We start from the raw sequence: 13,528 nt of genomic DNA on the forward strand, positions 1-13,528 counted from the left end.
TTATTTATTTTTTGGTTATGCAGCATGTTTCTGTAAGTGGTTCCATTATTATTAAGTGCCCATGATGTTTCTGTGTGGAAACAGGGACGTTTTGTTTTGGAGGAGGGGAGGTATAACCTATTAAGTGCTTTTATTATGAAGGGTCAGAACGGTGTCAGCCGTGTGAATATGTCTGACTTGTTGGTTTTTACGGCGGAGGACCTGGATTCGCAATGGAATGCGCCCAGAATTCACGGCAGACAGTCGGTCTGATAGGAGTCGAACGCGGCAACCTAGCCCTAAAGGATGATGGGTAATGAAGTATTACGTAGCAACAGGGCTAAATAGGCTTACGTCGGCAAACCATCCTTATAACTAACAAAATAGAGATCTGATACTTCCAATAAACAAATATTATGATATTCTGATGTATTTCTCGCCAGAAAAGTTGTCAAGACATATTTTTATGCCCTTACTAGCACATTTGTGAAGTCTTTGTGTCACCATTGCAACCCTTGACAAGAAAAATTTGCTCAGGGAAAAAAAAAACTCTCCCAGAATCGAAAAAAAACTGATTGTCCAAAGGTTAACCCATCTTAATATTGAGTTAACAAGGCCATTTCCAAGTTTTAACTGTGAAACGCTGTTGGTTCTATAACCTATTCATATTGTTTCATATTAATCCGTTCGTCCTTTCCTCAAGTTTACTGGCGAGTTGGAGTGAGCGCTCTTCTCAGCTGTGTGTGTGTATAACATATTTGAGTGCATTCTCTCCTATCAACAAATGCACGTTGTTCAAACAGCTGATCAAAGATAAACAAACCTTGCGATGTCCATTGAAAAAGGCATTGGTGGCAGCCATTACAAGTCCACAAGGGCTGCCGCTATAGGCTCGTCTACTGTCACGTGATACACGCTCAATCTCCGCTGTCAACAAATGCACGTTGTTGAGGCAGCGTCATAAGCGTCATAGCAAGCAGCTGATCAAAGATAAACAAACCTTGCGATGTCCAGAATAATATTCGTGATAACCATCAAACTAAATCGTACACATTCACTGAGTGAAGATTGTGAAAGTATGACACACATTTCTCACCAAGAATGTTATCAAAAACCCAATTAATAACTTATAAATCTTTTAAAAATCTGAATAAAAACTGTAGCAATGGCGGCCACAGCTTGGATTTCATTTCCCCCGGGAGAAACTTGAAAGTCACGTGACATGTATCTGTCCAATAGAAATGAATAGCGCCCGGGGTGGCATTACATTGTAGTGAATTGAACCCCCAATCCGTCTTCAAAACGACGGCAAAGTCTGATTTCACGTTAGTGACGGACGGTAAGAGGCCCTGGCCCACAGTCGCACTTTGACGTTCTAGGAGTGAGACTGTGTTGCCTCATACATTCCTACAAGATTAATCTTCATATTAAGAGAAATACATTTTGTATTACACTTTGTCTAAACATGTAATAAAATATGCAAATTAGCCAATATCTCATTAAATATGCGTACATATAAACCCTTGAAGATTTTTTGAGGGGATCACAATGTTCACAATGACAATGATTATAAGATCATAGAAGAGTGTAAACATTTGGATTTGATAAATAATGAAAATGGCTAAAAAAACAGTCAATCTATTACGTACTCTATGTACTTATGTTGTGAATGAGATAATGCCAATTACACACAATATATGCATCAGAGAAATCCCAATAATCTATTTGAATATGTCTGACATTGTGCATGTAACAGCTTGACCAGACATGACATACACTTTGTTGAACTCTCTAAGGTGAAAAATACAATAAATGTGCCGTAAAACCAAAACAAAACATTGACGTTTGTTTTGTTGATGTGAAAACAGAAGTAATGCTCATAAACAAAATAACTAATTGTACAAACTATTAATAAAAGGCTGTTGTGTAGTTAGATCATTAGAGCAAAGGTCCTTTCAGCCAGTAAACATGTGTGTCCCTGAGGATTCTTCAGTTTAACAACAGTTTCAACTAATTCCCTCAGAAGGAAAATTGCAGTCCGAGCTATGAGACCAATCAGTCCAAACATACACACACACACACACACACACACACACACACACACACACACACACACACACACTCAGGTCTACAGAGAGGGCCATAATGACCTCATCAGAACTTCAACTTGAGAAAATAAAAGTTGTATTGATCAGTAAAAGTTTAATTGATATTGAAATTGTAACATTCAGATTCTTGTGGAGTCAGTGATTCTGGAGAACGCTTTTTGTCCAAATGTCCAAGTGAATATCTTCTCATGATCCACTACCTGTCTCGACTGTGTGTGACCTGAACAAATAATCCAGTGTCAAACCTAGGCTCTGTAAATGGGCTTGTTGCTACCTACGATGGGCCCCCTTTGTTTACAGAGCCTAGGATGTGTATTAACACTGGATGTTGTTTTCAGATCACACACTGTACAGACAGGTAGCGGACCGTGAGGAGATATTCACTGATTTTGATAAAAAGTGATTTTGACAACCTTTTTGGTACGTTACTCTCTAAATCGTATTACAGAAGTACAACCTAAGTGGGGGGCACTGGTGGTGTAGTGGTTAGAGGTTAGGTTAATTTTGAGACTGTGTTGTATGAGGATACCTATAAAGGGAAACATAGTCCCATTCACCACGATACTGGTGATACTAGTGTAACCTGTTGTGGTCATTTACAGGACCTTCGCCACGGATAGAGATTTTGTCACACATCCCACGTTGTTCACTGGGGTCATATGAGTCTATAACAGTTGAGATATTCTCCGCTAAATGAAGCGCATACAAATCTTACCCAGGACCTAGACTACAAGGTGCCCTGGTGTGTGGTGAGCAATGCAATTAATCAATTCATCTATTCATTAATTTCCATTCAAACTTAAACTTATGAAGGCTACCTGGGCCTTCTACAAACCAATCACATAAACTGGTATGCAAACAAAGGGGGCCCATCATAGGTAGCAACATGTTACAACAGCTTGCTATAGTGAACCACACACATACACACAAACATAGACACACACACACAAACACACACACACACACACACACATAGACATAGACACACAGACACACACACAGACACACACATAGACATAGACACACACACACACACACACACACACACACACACACATAGACATAGACACATACACAAACACACACACGCACACACACACACACACACACACACACACACACACACACACACAGTGGTTCTTGCCTGTTCTGTAAATTATAAAGCAGACCATGTCTCTACAGAATAGCCAGTGATCAGTGTGATGTGACACTGTGTTTCATCTAACACTGAGGTACATTATCTACTCTTGAGGAGGCAAGTAAACGATAGCCTACGGTACGTATTGGACATTTGTTAATAATGGCAAATTCTACTTATTCAACTTTGTCTTATTTCATTCTTGGAGCTTATTTGAATGTTGGGATTTTAAGATACTTGTATTTCATGATAACTGCATTGTTGTACATTGTGATAGTTATTGCCAACTCATCTCTCATAGTGGTTATCTGTCGGAACAGAAGCTTACATGAACCAATGTACTTTTTCCTTTGCAGCCTGTTTGTTAATGAGTTGTATGGTAGCATGGGGTTTTTTCCATTTCTTCTCATCCAGATTTTCTCTGACATTCACACTGTTTCTGCTACATATTGTTACCTACAGATTTATTGTATATACACATATGCAAATGTAGAGTTTGTCAACTTAGCCGTCATGTCTTATGACCGATATCTTGCCATCTGTTGCCCTCTGCAGTATAACTCACGTATGACATCTAAAAAGGCATTTATCCTTATCATTGTGGTATGGTTGTACTCTCTTGTAAGAGTTGTGATCACGTTATCCTTAAGCATTCGTTTGACATTGTGTGGAAGCGTCTTAAACGGTCTTTGGTGTAGAAACTACCTTGTTGTTAAGTTGGCCTGTTCTGACACTACAGTGAATTACATTTATGGCCTTTTTGCTGCTGTGCTTTCTGTGGTAGTGCCTCTGTTTCCAATTATTTTTTCTTACATAAAAATTCTTAAAATCTCTTTTTCTGGTTCCAAACAGACGAGACAGAAAGCTGTCAGCACCTGCACACCTCAGCTGGTGTCTCTCATTAACTTTTCATTCGGTTGCTGCTTTGAAGGAATTCAGAGTAGATTTGATATGAGCAGTTTACCCAGTGTGTTAAGCATGATTCTGTCTGTGTATTTTCTGATCCTACAGCCACTTTTAAATCCCATCATGTTTGGATTGCAAATGTCCAAAATAAGAGTAATGTATATACACATGTGCTGTCATAAAAACAGAGATACTGTGCGAGGGAATTACAAAAATGTTTTCACAATATCTTTTATTGGGCGCGCTAAAGTTCATTGTTAGTTAGTAGAGCAGGTTCTGCATTTTGTTTCTCCACATGTTGATGTGTCCTTAGCTGTGTGTGTGTGTGTGTGTGTGTGTGTGTGTGTGTGTGTGTGTGTGTGTGTGTGTGTGTGTGTGTGTGTGTGTGTGTGTGTGTGTGTGTGTGTGTGCGCGTGCGCTTGTTTGAATGAACAGAAGAATAATGGCAAATTCTATTTCTTCAACTTTGTCTTATTTCATTCTTGGAGCTTATTTGAATGTTGGGACTTTGAGATACTTGTATTTTGTTATAACGGCATTGTTGTACATTGTGATAGTTATTGCCAACTCATCTCTCATAGTGGTTATCTGTAGGAACAGACGCTTACATGAACCAATGTACTTTTTCCTCTGCAGCCTGTTTGTTAATGAGCTGTATGAATCTGTTGTCCTCTGCAATATAACACACGTATGACATCTAAAAAGGCGCTTATCTTTGTTACTTTGATGGTTGTACTCTTTTGTGAAGTTCGTAATCATTCTATCCTTAAACATCCGTTTGACATTGTGTGGGAACATCATAAACAGTCTGTATTGTCATAACTATTCTGTCTGTGTGTGATTCTGTCTGTGTATTTATGTCTCTACAGAATAGCCAGTGAACAGTGATCAGTGTGATGTGACACTGTGTTTCATTTAACACTGAGGTACATTATCTACTCTTGAGGAGGCAAGTAAACGATAGCCTACGGTACGTATTGGACATTTGGGAGGTTTGGGAGTTTTTGACATTTCCATTCGGTTGTTGTAATATTTTTTAATGTTTAAGAATAATGGCAAATTCTACTTCTTTAACTTTGTCTTATTTCATTCTTGGAGCTTATTTGAATGTTGGGATTTTAAGATACTTGTATTTCATGATAACTGCATTGTTGTACATTGTGATAGTTATTGCCAACTCATCTCTCATAGTGGTTATCTGTAGGAACAGAAGCTTACATGAACCAATGTACTTTTTCCTCTGCAGCCTGTTTGTTAATGAGTTGTATGTCAGCACAGGGTTTTTTCCATTCCTCCTAATCCAAATTCTCTCTGACATTCACACTGTATCTACTACATTTTGTTTCCTACAGATGTTCTCCTTGTACACATTTGTAAATATTGAATTTTGTAACTTAGCCGTCTTGTCTTATGACCGATATCTTGCCATCTGTTGCCCTCTGCAGTATAACACACGTATGACATCAAGGAAGGTGTTTATCTTAATATTTTTTATATGGTTGTACTGTGTTGTGAAAGTTGTGATCACTTTAATGCTAAACCTCCGTTTGACATTGTGTGGAAATGCTATAAACAGTTTATATTGCCGAAACTACCTTGTTGTTAAGTTGGCCTGTTCTGACAATACAGTGACAGTGAATAACATATATGGCCTTTTTGCTACTGTGCTCTCTGTTGGAGTGCTTCTTCCAATAATTTTTTCCTACACGAGAATTCTTAAAATCTGTTTGTCTGGTTCCAAACAGACGAGACAGAAAGCTGTCAGCACCTGCACACCTCAGCTGGTGTCTCTCATTAGCTTTTCATTCGGTTGCTGCTTTGAAATAATTCAGAGTAGATTAGATATGAGCATTTTACCCAGTGTGTTAAGCATGATTCTGTCTGTGTATTTTCTGATCGTACAGCCACTTTTAAATCCTATCATGTTTGGATTGCAAATGTCCAAAGTAAGAAAAACATATATACACATGTGCTGTCATAAAAACAGAGATACTGTGCGAGGGAATAACAACATTTTTTTGCAAAATGTTTTTGCAAATAGCCAACAAGGTCGCAAGAAACGTATTGAGAAAAAAAGACGCAAATTAACTGCCAAAGATTTGAGAAGAATCAAACGTGAAGCTACCAGGAACCCATTATGCTCCAGTTCTGCCATATTCCAGAACTGCAACCTACCCGGTGTGCTCAGAAGTACTTTTATTGGGCGCGCTAAAGTTCATTGTTAGTTAGTAGAGCAGGTTCTGCATTTTGTTTCTCCACATGCATGTTGAAGTGTCCTTAGCTGTGTGTGTGTGTGTGTGTGTGCTTGTTTGAATGAACAGAAGAACAATGGCAAATATCGCTTATCATTATTATTTTGATATGGTTGTACTCTTTTGTGAAGTTCGTAATCACTTTATCATTGAACATACGTTTGCCTCTTTGTGGGAATGTCATAAACAGTCTGTATTGTCACAACTACCTTGTTGTAAAGTTGGCTTGTTCTGACACAACGGTGGATAACATTTATGGCCTTTTTAGGATCGTACTCACCATTAATGTGCCACTACTTCCAATTATTTTCTCCTACACCACAATTCTTAAGATTTTTAATTTTTTAATTTCTTCATTAAAAGAGAAAAGGCTGTATCCAAAATCTGTTCTGTAAACTGCTCCAGGGGCGCTGTACTATGGCTGACCCTGCGCTCTGACCCCCTCCGGAAGTGTGGTAACTTGAGAGGGGATATGTGAAAAAACAAATTTCCATGTAACCAACCATTGACTAATAAGGCAACTTAACTTACCCTGTCTGTACTGTGTTTGTGCTGCAAAATAAATCGAGGTGTTAAGACACAGCCTAGATTCTGTTAACTGATATGTAAACAAAGGGGCCACCATAGCTAGCAACATGCCGGTTTACAGAGCCTAGGCTGTGTATTAACTTGATTTTTTTTAATGCATGGACAGGTAGCGAATCTTGAGGAGATATACACTGATTTTGACAAAGTGATTTTGACAACAAGCGTTCTCCAGAATCACTGACTACACCTTTAATCTAGTGATAGAGCTCTTTATGCTAACGTCTTGTATTCTGGTTTGTTTTGGTCGTACGAGGGTCAAAACAATGAAATAAATACTCAAAGCAATGTTGAACTGTTTATTAGACATAACTGTATTAACAATGGCTTTCTCCCTCTCATCTCTTAAAGGCAAACACATTGTTTCATCAAGCACTGGTCAAAAGACTTGTACATAGAATTTGTTGATTTATAAAATGAATAAAGGTTCTATCCAAAATCGGTTCTGCAATTACTTTGGACACTAATATGTTGTAAAAATGAAATAAAGATTTTAACTCTGGCTTTAAACAACGTCTATATTTTTAAAGAGAGGCAAATGTACACATTATTAGTAAGATATAAGTTACATTTGTATATATTTATTCAATAATTTCTTAAAGAATTGTAATACAAAAAAATAATAGTTATAATGTTAGTAATAAACTGGAAAGGTGGTATGATTATACAGTATAGGGGCAAAGTGATTTTATGGACATGGAGCGTTGTAAAAGGTTGTTCACCAAAAATGACATCTAGGACCTTCCACGATCACAACCTGGGTGGACAACCTTGTCAACAAGCTGCTGGAAAGCTACAGCGGGCCGACATAGCAAATCAGAACCACTGTTTAAGTGAATGGGGGTGAATGGGGAATTATTTGAACTTATAGATATCATTATGAAACTTTGCCAGTTGATTACTGACATTAAAACAAAAACTTTTTGTATTACAGTATTTTCGAAAATGTTTAAATAAATATGAAAAATCATCAATATCTTACTAATGATGCGTAAATTTGCATATCTGCAAAGCCCCAAAATCTAGATGTTGGAAGAAAACAAAGTCAATTTGTTTTTAAATTTTGAAAACAAAACAAGTGTCCAACAGCCTGAAGCCTTTCCTAATCACATAGAAAATACATTTTTTACACAGTTACATTTCATGTGCTATGGACCAAAAGTGTCCTTTTGGAGTCTCCAGCTGGTATTTTAGGAAACGGCTAGACATTCCCTTGGAAAAAACAGTGTAAAAAATTCATTTTCTATGGGTTATTGATCAAATTTGAACTGTGATTAGGAAAAGCTTCAGGCAGTTGGACACTTGTTTTGTTTTAAACATTTTAAAACAAATTGACTCTGCTTTTGTCCAACATCTAGATTTTGGGGCTTTGCAGATTATGCAAATTTACGCATCATTAGTAAGATATTGATGATTTTTCATATTTATTCAAACTTTTTGGAAAATACTGTAATACAAAAAGTTGTTGTTTTAATGTCAGTAATCAACTTGCAGAGTTTCATAATGATATCTATAAGTTTAAAAAATTCCCTATTAGCCCATCCCCATTCACTTAAACAGTGGTTCTTATTTGCTCTATGTCGGCCCCCTGTAGCTTTCCAGCAGCTAGTTGACCAGGTTGTCCACCCAGGTTGGGATCCTGGAAGGTCCTGGATATCATTTCTGGTGAACAACCTTTTACAACGCTCCATGTCTGTTTTTCCAAAAAAAGGGGTTTTGCCCCCTAGGTAGTATCTATAAGTTAAACGTGTTACCATATTCACCTGCAGTGTCTGAACTTAAATATACATTTCAATATACATTTCATTTCTAAGTATAACACATGACATCTAATGCAATTTTACAACAAACGGTTATACATAATGATTATTGTTGTAAATGTTCCTTGTATTACAGACAGAAGCAGAACAGTTTCAACAGTTACACAACTTATAACTATTTTATAGTATTTTTCATCCTTTGACATAATGCAGTGTCACTAAAGTATATGGCATTTGACATTAGCGCAGTGTGATAATGCCAAAAATCATAATTGCAATTATTTTGACTGATATTGAGATCATTATTATATGAAGGGTCACTATGCAGTTTCAGAGGAGGGGCATTTGTTTACATAATAGGGAATAGGAGGCGTGGCTCGAAGCGCCGCAGCAACAATTTTGGGGGTATTTTGCTCAATATTGGTCGTTTTGGAATATGTATTTCCCATTTCCCATATCGTCACCCTCTTAAAATAATGTCCTAAGTCACTTTTTGGCCAAAATGATTTTTTTGCTTAAATCATCTCCTCATGATGCTGGCCACCTCTGGTAAAATGGCCTAAATCCTCAGTTGAACAGATCATGTGATTTTACTTGACATAGGCCGTTATACCATATTACCAGAATGTCAAGAGTGTGTTTTAGGACATTTTATTTTGCCTAAGTCAAAATTTACTGTTAATTATTTTTTTCAAGGACATTTTACAAGTGTGTAAAATGGCTTAAGTCACAAGTTAAACATTATTATAAAAAGGTTTATTCCTAATATCTTACATAATTGACAGAAATTGTTATTACAATGTCAAGAGTCATCTTTTGACATAACCTGTTTGAGTGAAATTATTAATAAATATCATATATTCAATCTTTGGTTAAGTTTTTTGTGTTTCCTGAAAACACTGAAAAAATGACTTAGGCCATTATTTTAAGAGGGTGACGATATATTTCATAGTAATCTTTCTGTTTACAGTCTGTGTCTTGTGTGGTACCTTGTGCATAGCTGCTAGCCAGAGGGCGGTGGTCTTCTTGTCCTCTGCTGTGTCCATGCGAAGCTGCTGTGCCTCCTGTGAGCCCATGGGTTTGTAGTGCAGCAACATGCCACTGGCCCGCGACGTACCGCCTGCACACATACGCAAGGCAAGTTTATTTCTATAGCACTATTCAGACACAAGGCCATTTCAAAGTACTACACAGGGGGCAAGATTAAAACACATCAAGTATAGAATACACATTAGAAAAAGCAAATGAAAAATATGAATAGAAATAAAACATTTACACAACACAAGATACTCAACCAAATACTAAGACTTCTTAAGTAATGGCTGCAAATTCAATTGAAATGATAAACGACAAATCCTTAGAAAATTATGAAATGGAAACACTCACACACGCAACAACAACAAAAAAATATGACAGGGATAACCATCAAACTTTTTTTTTTTTTAATTAGGAAATTGGAAGATAAAAATCAATGAGAGCAGGAAACAGACACACAATGAGGTTAACTTTCAAAATAAAAGGCAATTGGGGTTTGGACAGACGCACGACGTTATGAGAGAAACACATGCTGCGGTCACATACACAAACCTATGGTGACTGTCCCTGCGTTCCAATCCCCATACTTCCCTACTATTTAGTATGCCAGAAAAAGATTTAGGATGTCCCAATACATGCACATAAATTCTAGTATGCTGAAAATACATAAATGCCCCACTAACTCCAATAGCATTTTGAAGTATTCGTCTTTATTCTTGACATTTCTCGACATAATGAAAAAAAAAAAAGTTCCTTATCTGATTTTTTTCCCTCCCGTGGCCCTAAAACTCTTCTGTACTTTAGTATGTAGTGAAGTAAAAAGAAAGAGTATGTGATTTGGAACACAGGGTAAGTGTGTGTTTTCAGGTGAGAGCACAAGCATTTTTATAATGAAACTATTTTTTATTAAAAGGTGCCGTGTGTAATATCAGTGTATTTGGCCCCATCTAGTGGTGAGGTTCTAGATTGCATGCGATGCATTTCAACCCTTCCCATCAGATAGAGAGAATTCTAGATGTTGGATAAAGCCTTTGTTCAATTTTGACAACATATTAGTGTTCAACATTTTTACAGAACAGATTTTAGATACAGCTTTTTGTTCATGTTATTAATCAAACATGACTTCTTAAAAATGCATTTCCTGCTTCTTTTTAGGAAGAAAAATTTAGTGCACCTTCAGAATAGTGCTAAGAATGATTATTTTTGGTTCAGAGTAACGTATAAAAAAAACAGACAAGGTTTAGTCAAATAAACACCTAAATGTACATTTTGGACCTTTAATTTGTACTACTGTGAAAGAAGGCATGTTATTGAAGCAACATTGGCTACAGTGTCTCACCTTAAAATCATTTAAAAATTAATAGGATATAACTGGTTTTATTTTAATGCATTTCGGATGGGAAAACCCAAATTAAACTAGATCTGCAATAAAAAAAAATGAAAGGTAAAAATGGATGTATGGATGGACATTTAGTGAGCCAAATGGCTAACCTTCGGAACAACAGTGGCTGTCCAGCAGACTGGTGTAAGTGTGAATGTCATTCTCTGAGCCCAAGAGAAGGAGGAGAGGAGAGAGCGTGATCCATTAGAATAGGAAAAAGGGTTAATCAAGAAAAGTCTCAGCTGGTCAGTTGATCCATTTCAGGGGGAATAAAAAATAACATGTTGAAGACAAAATAATTTACTGAACGAAGTGGAGTAAACAACACATATAAAGGCTTCTCAGTTCCCACACATTTTTACAAATTCATTTTCCAGAACATTTCTACGACATTTTATTTTAACCAATTTCCATAACCTTATTTAAGTAGCTTAAAGGTTCAGTAAGCGGAATGGTCAGTTTAGCTAACTTCCTGTCAGTGACTGCAGTTATCAGTCCCCTCGCCTACATAGTCTTCCTTGGAGTTAGACTGCTGCATTTGAGGTGAGAGGACTGTTAGTGTTTTTCATGTCAAATTTAAAATATTTAGCTCCTCAGTATTTTTCTTCTAGGCTTTTACACAATGGGTTTATAACAAAACACTTGTTACCCTAAAAAAGTGTGAAGGGTAAACTATAGTTTAGATTGTTTTTAACAAGCTAATTAGTTGTCAGATGGTTGTTGGCCTTAATGCTAGCAATAAATTCCAGTTGGGGTTGGTCGTCACATTTTTTGGGGGGTTGGTTGTCACATGTTATCTCAAGGCTGCAGCCAGGAAAGGAACCCAATAACAAAATAAAATGTCAAGCTGTATCCTCACTGACACCCCAGAGAAGGAGAGAATTGAGCAGAAAAGGCAGCAAGGATGCAAAAGAGAAAAGACAAAATCAAAATTACCCAGTGCATCCCAAACTAGACCAGTTGCCAAGGCTACTGCACCACAGTGCACTCCACCCCAGCTGGGGAAGAAGAAACAGAAGAGAAAGAGACAGGAGGAGGAATATTCATCAGATGAAGAGGATAGTTTGTGTTTGGTTTGTATGGAAACGTTCTCCAGCACCCGTTCAGGGGAGGTAAGGGAGAAGTGTTGTATGTGCAACCAGTGGGCACACAATCTCTGCTGAGTTAGAGTGAGCAGACCCTACATTTGCCATCATTGTAACTCAGATAGTGAATGAGTGTATCCTAGTTGAGTAGGCTATTATTGTTAGACCTATTTGTTTTGTTCTTTATGTTGTTACATACAGTAGGTTGGTCTTAATATGGATTTCCTTTTTGTTAATTCCTTGCTCATTTTGTGTTAAGATGCATAAAGTTATGTAGGCCTATTTTTCCACTTGACAATGAAATTAAACTTTCAAATGTAGTTCTGCTTTCTTGCCTTCTTTTTAAGAGTTTTCCCATAAAGATAACATTGTGACAAACAACCCCATAGTGTGTGGCAACCGACCCCTTGGTGGGGTTGGTTGTTACAATGTGTTAGAGTGTCTTTGATGGTACATTTCTTCTTTATTACAATAAGTTGAGGGGTTCACATTTCAAGCCAACACCTTAAGCTTCAATTTAATGTAGGAATGACTATTGAAAGGTGTTTAGGTGATGAGCAATTCTCACTAGAGTAAAAAGTGTGCCTACTTACCCCGGTCTCCCCTATTTAGTTAATCATTATATAGTACTTCTTCTTCTTGGTCTTCCAACAGGTGCATTTTCCCAGGACGCCCACTATATATAAAATTGTGTAAGGCCGTTAAGTTTGTCCGTTCTTTGCTACTGTAGAAACATGGCGGCCTCAGCGCCTCGCTCCTATGTAGATATTGTTATGCCTAATTTGGGCCTAATTATCCATCATATAACAGATTTCTGAGATTTCGACAGCGTTTTTTTAAATATTTTGGCGAGGGGCGGGGTTGGCTGGATGGCTCAAACGGAAGAACAAATGATTCAATCTCGTAACAAATTCAAGAGAAATTTTTATTATGAATATGGCACCTGTAAGATGGTCAAAACCTGGGTTACAGAAAATACGAAACGTGTGTGTGACACGCATGGGAACCTAGTAAACTTATAAAATAACAACTGCTATAAAAATTAAGTATGTACATTTTCAGATTTGCAGCATTATTCGTGGTCAAATAAACTCAAAAAGATGTCTTTTAAAAATAATAATAATAATAATAATAATAATAATAATAATAATAATAATAATAATAATAATAATAATAATAATAATAATAATAATAATAATTAAAAAAAATAAGCCAGGCACTCAAAGTTAGCATCAGTTAGTTGTGTGTGTTTCCCCTTTTCTTCTGCAAGGAAAAAAAAATAATAATAAAAAATAAAAA

At 36.9% G+C, this 13,528-nt stretch overlaps 2 protein-coding genes across 2 annotated transcripts; both read left to right on the forward strand.

Moving 5' to 3' along the window:
- Window positions 1-3,387: 3,387 nt before the first annotated feature.
- Window positions 3,388-5,012, forward strand: LOC307271268 (olfactory receptor 2A14-like; the record flags this gene model as incomplete). The annotated part of the gene is made up of 2 exons (XM_080053677.1): window positions 3,388-4,284; window positions 5,001-5,012. 2 exons carry the CDS (start codon window positions 3,388-3,390, stop codon window positions 5,010-5,012), a joined length of 909 nt encoding a protein of 302 aa, XP_079909803.1.
- Window positions 5,013-5,183: 171 nt separating this feature from the next.
- On the forward strand, window positions 5,184-9,814 carry LOC307271269 (olfactory receptor 4E2-like; the record flags this gene model as incomplete). The annotated part of the gene is made up of 3 exons (XM_080053678.1): window positions 5,184-6,077; window positions 6,294-6,321; window positions 9,729-9,814. 3 exons carry the CDS (start codon window positions 5,184-5,186, stop codon window positions 9,812-9,814), a joined length of 1,008 nt encoding a protein of 335 aa, XP_079909804.1.
- Window positions 9,815-13,528: the final 3,714 nt, after the last annotated feature.

Source organism: Ammodytes marinus, assembly GCF_949987685.1.
Source record: "Ammodytes marinus genome assembly, chromosome: 3".
Classification (NCBI taxonomy): Eukaryota; Metazoa; Chordata; class Actinopteri; order Uranoscopiformes; family Ammodytidae; genus Ammodytes; species Ammodytes marinus.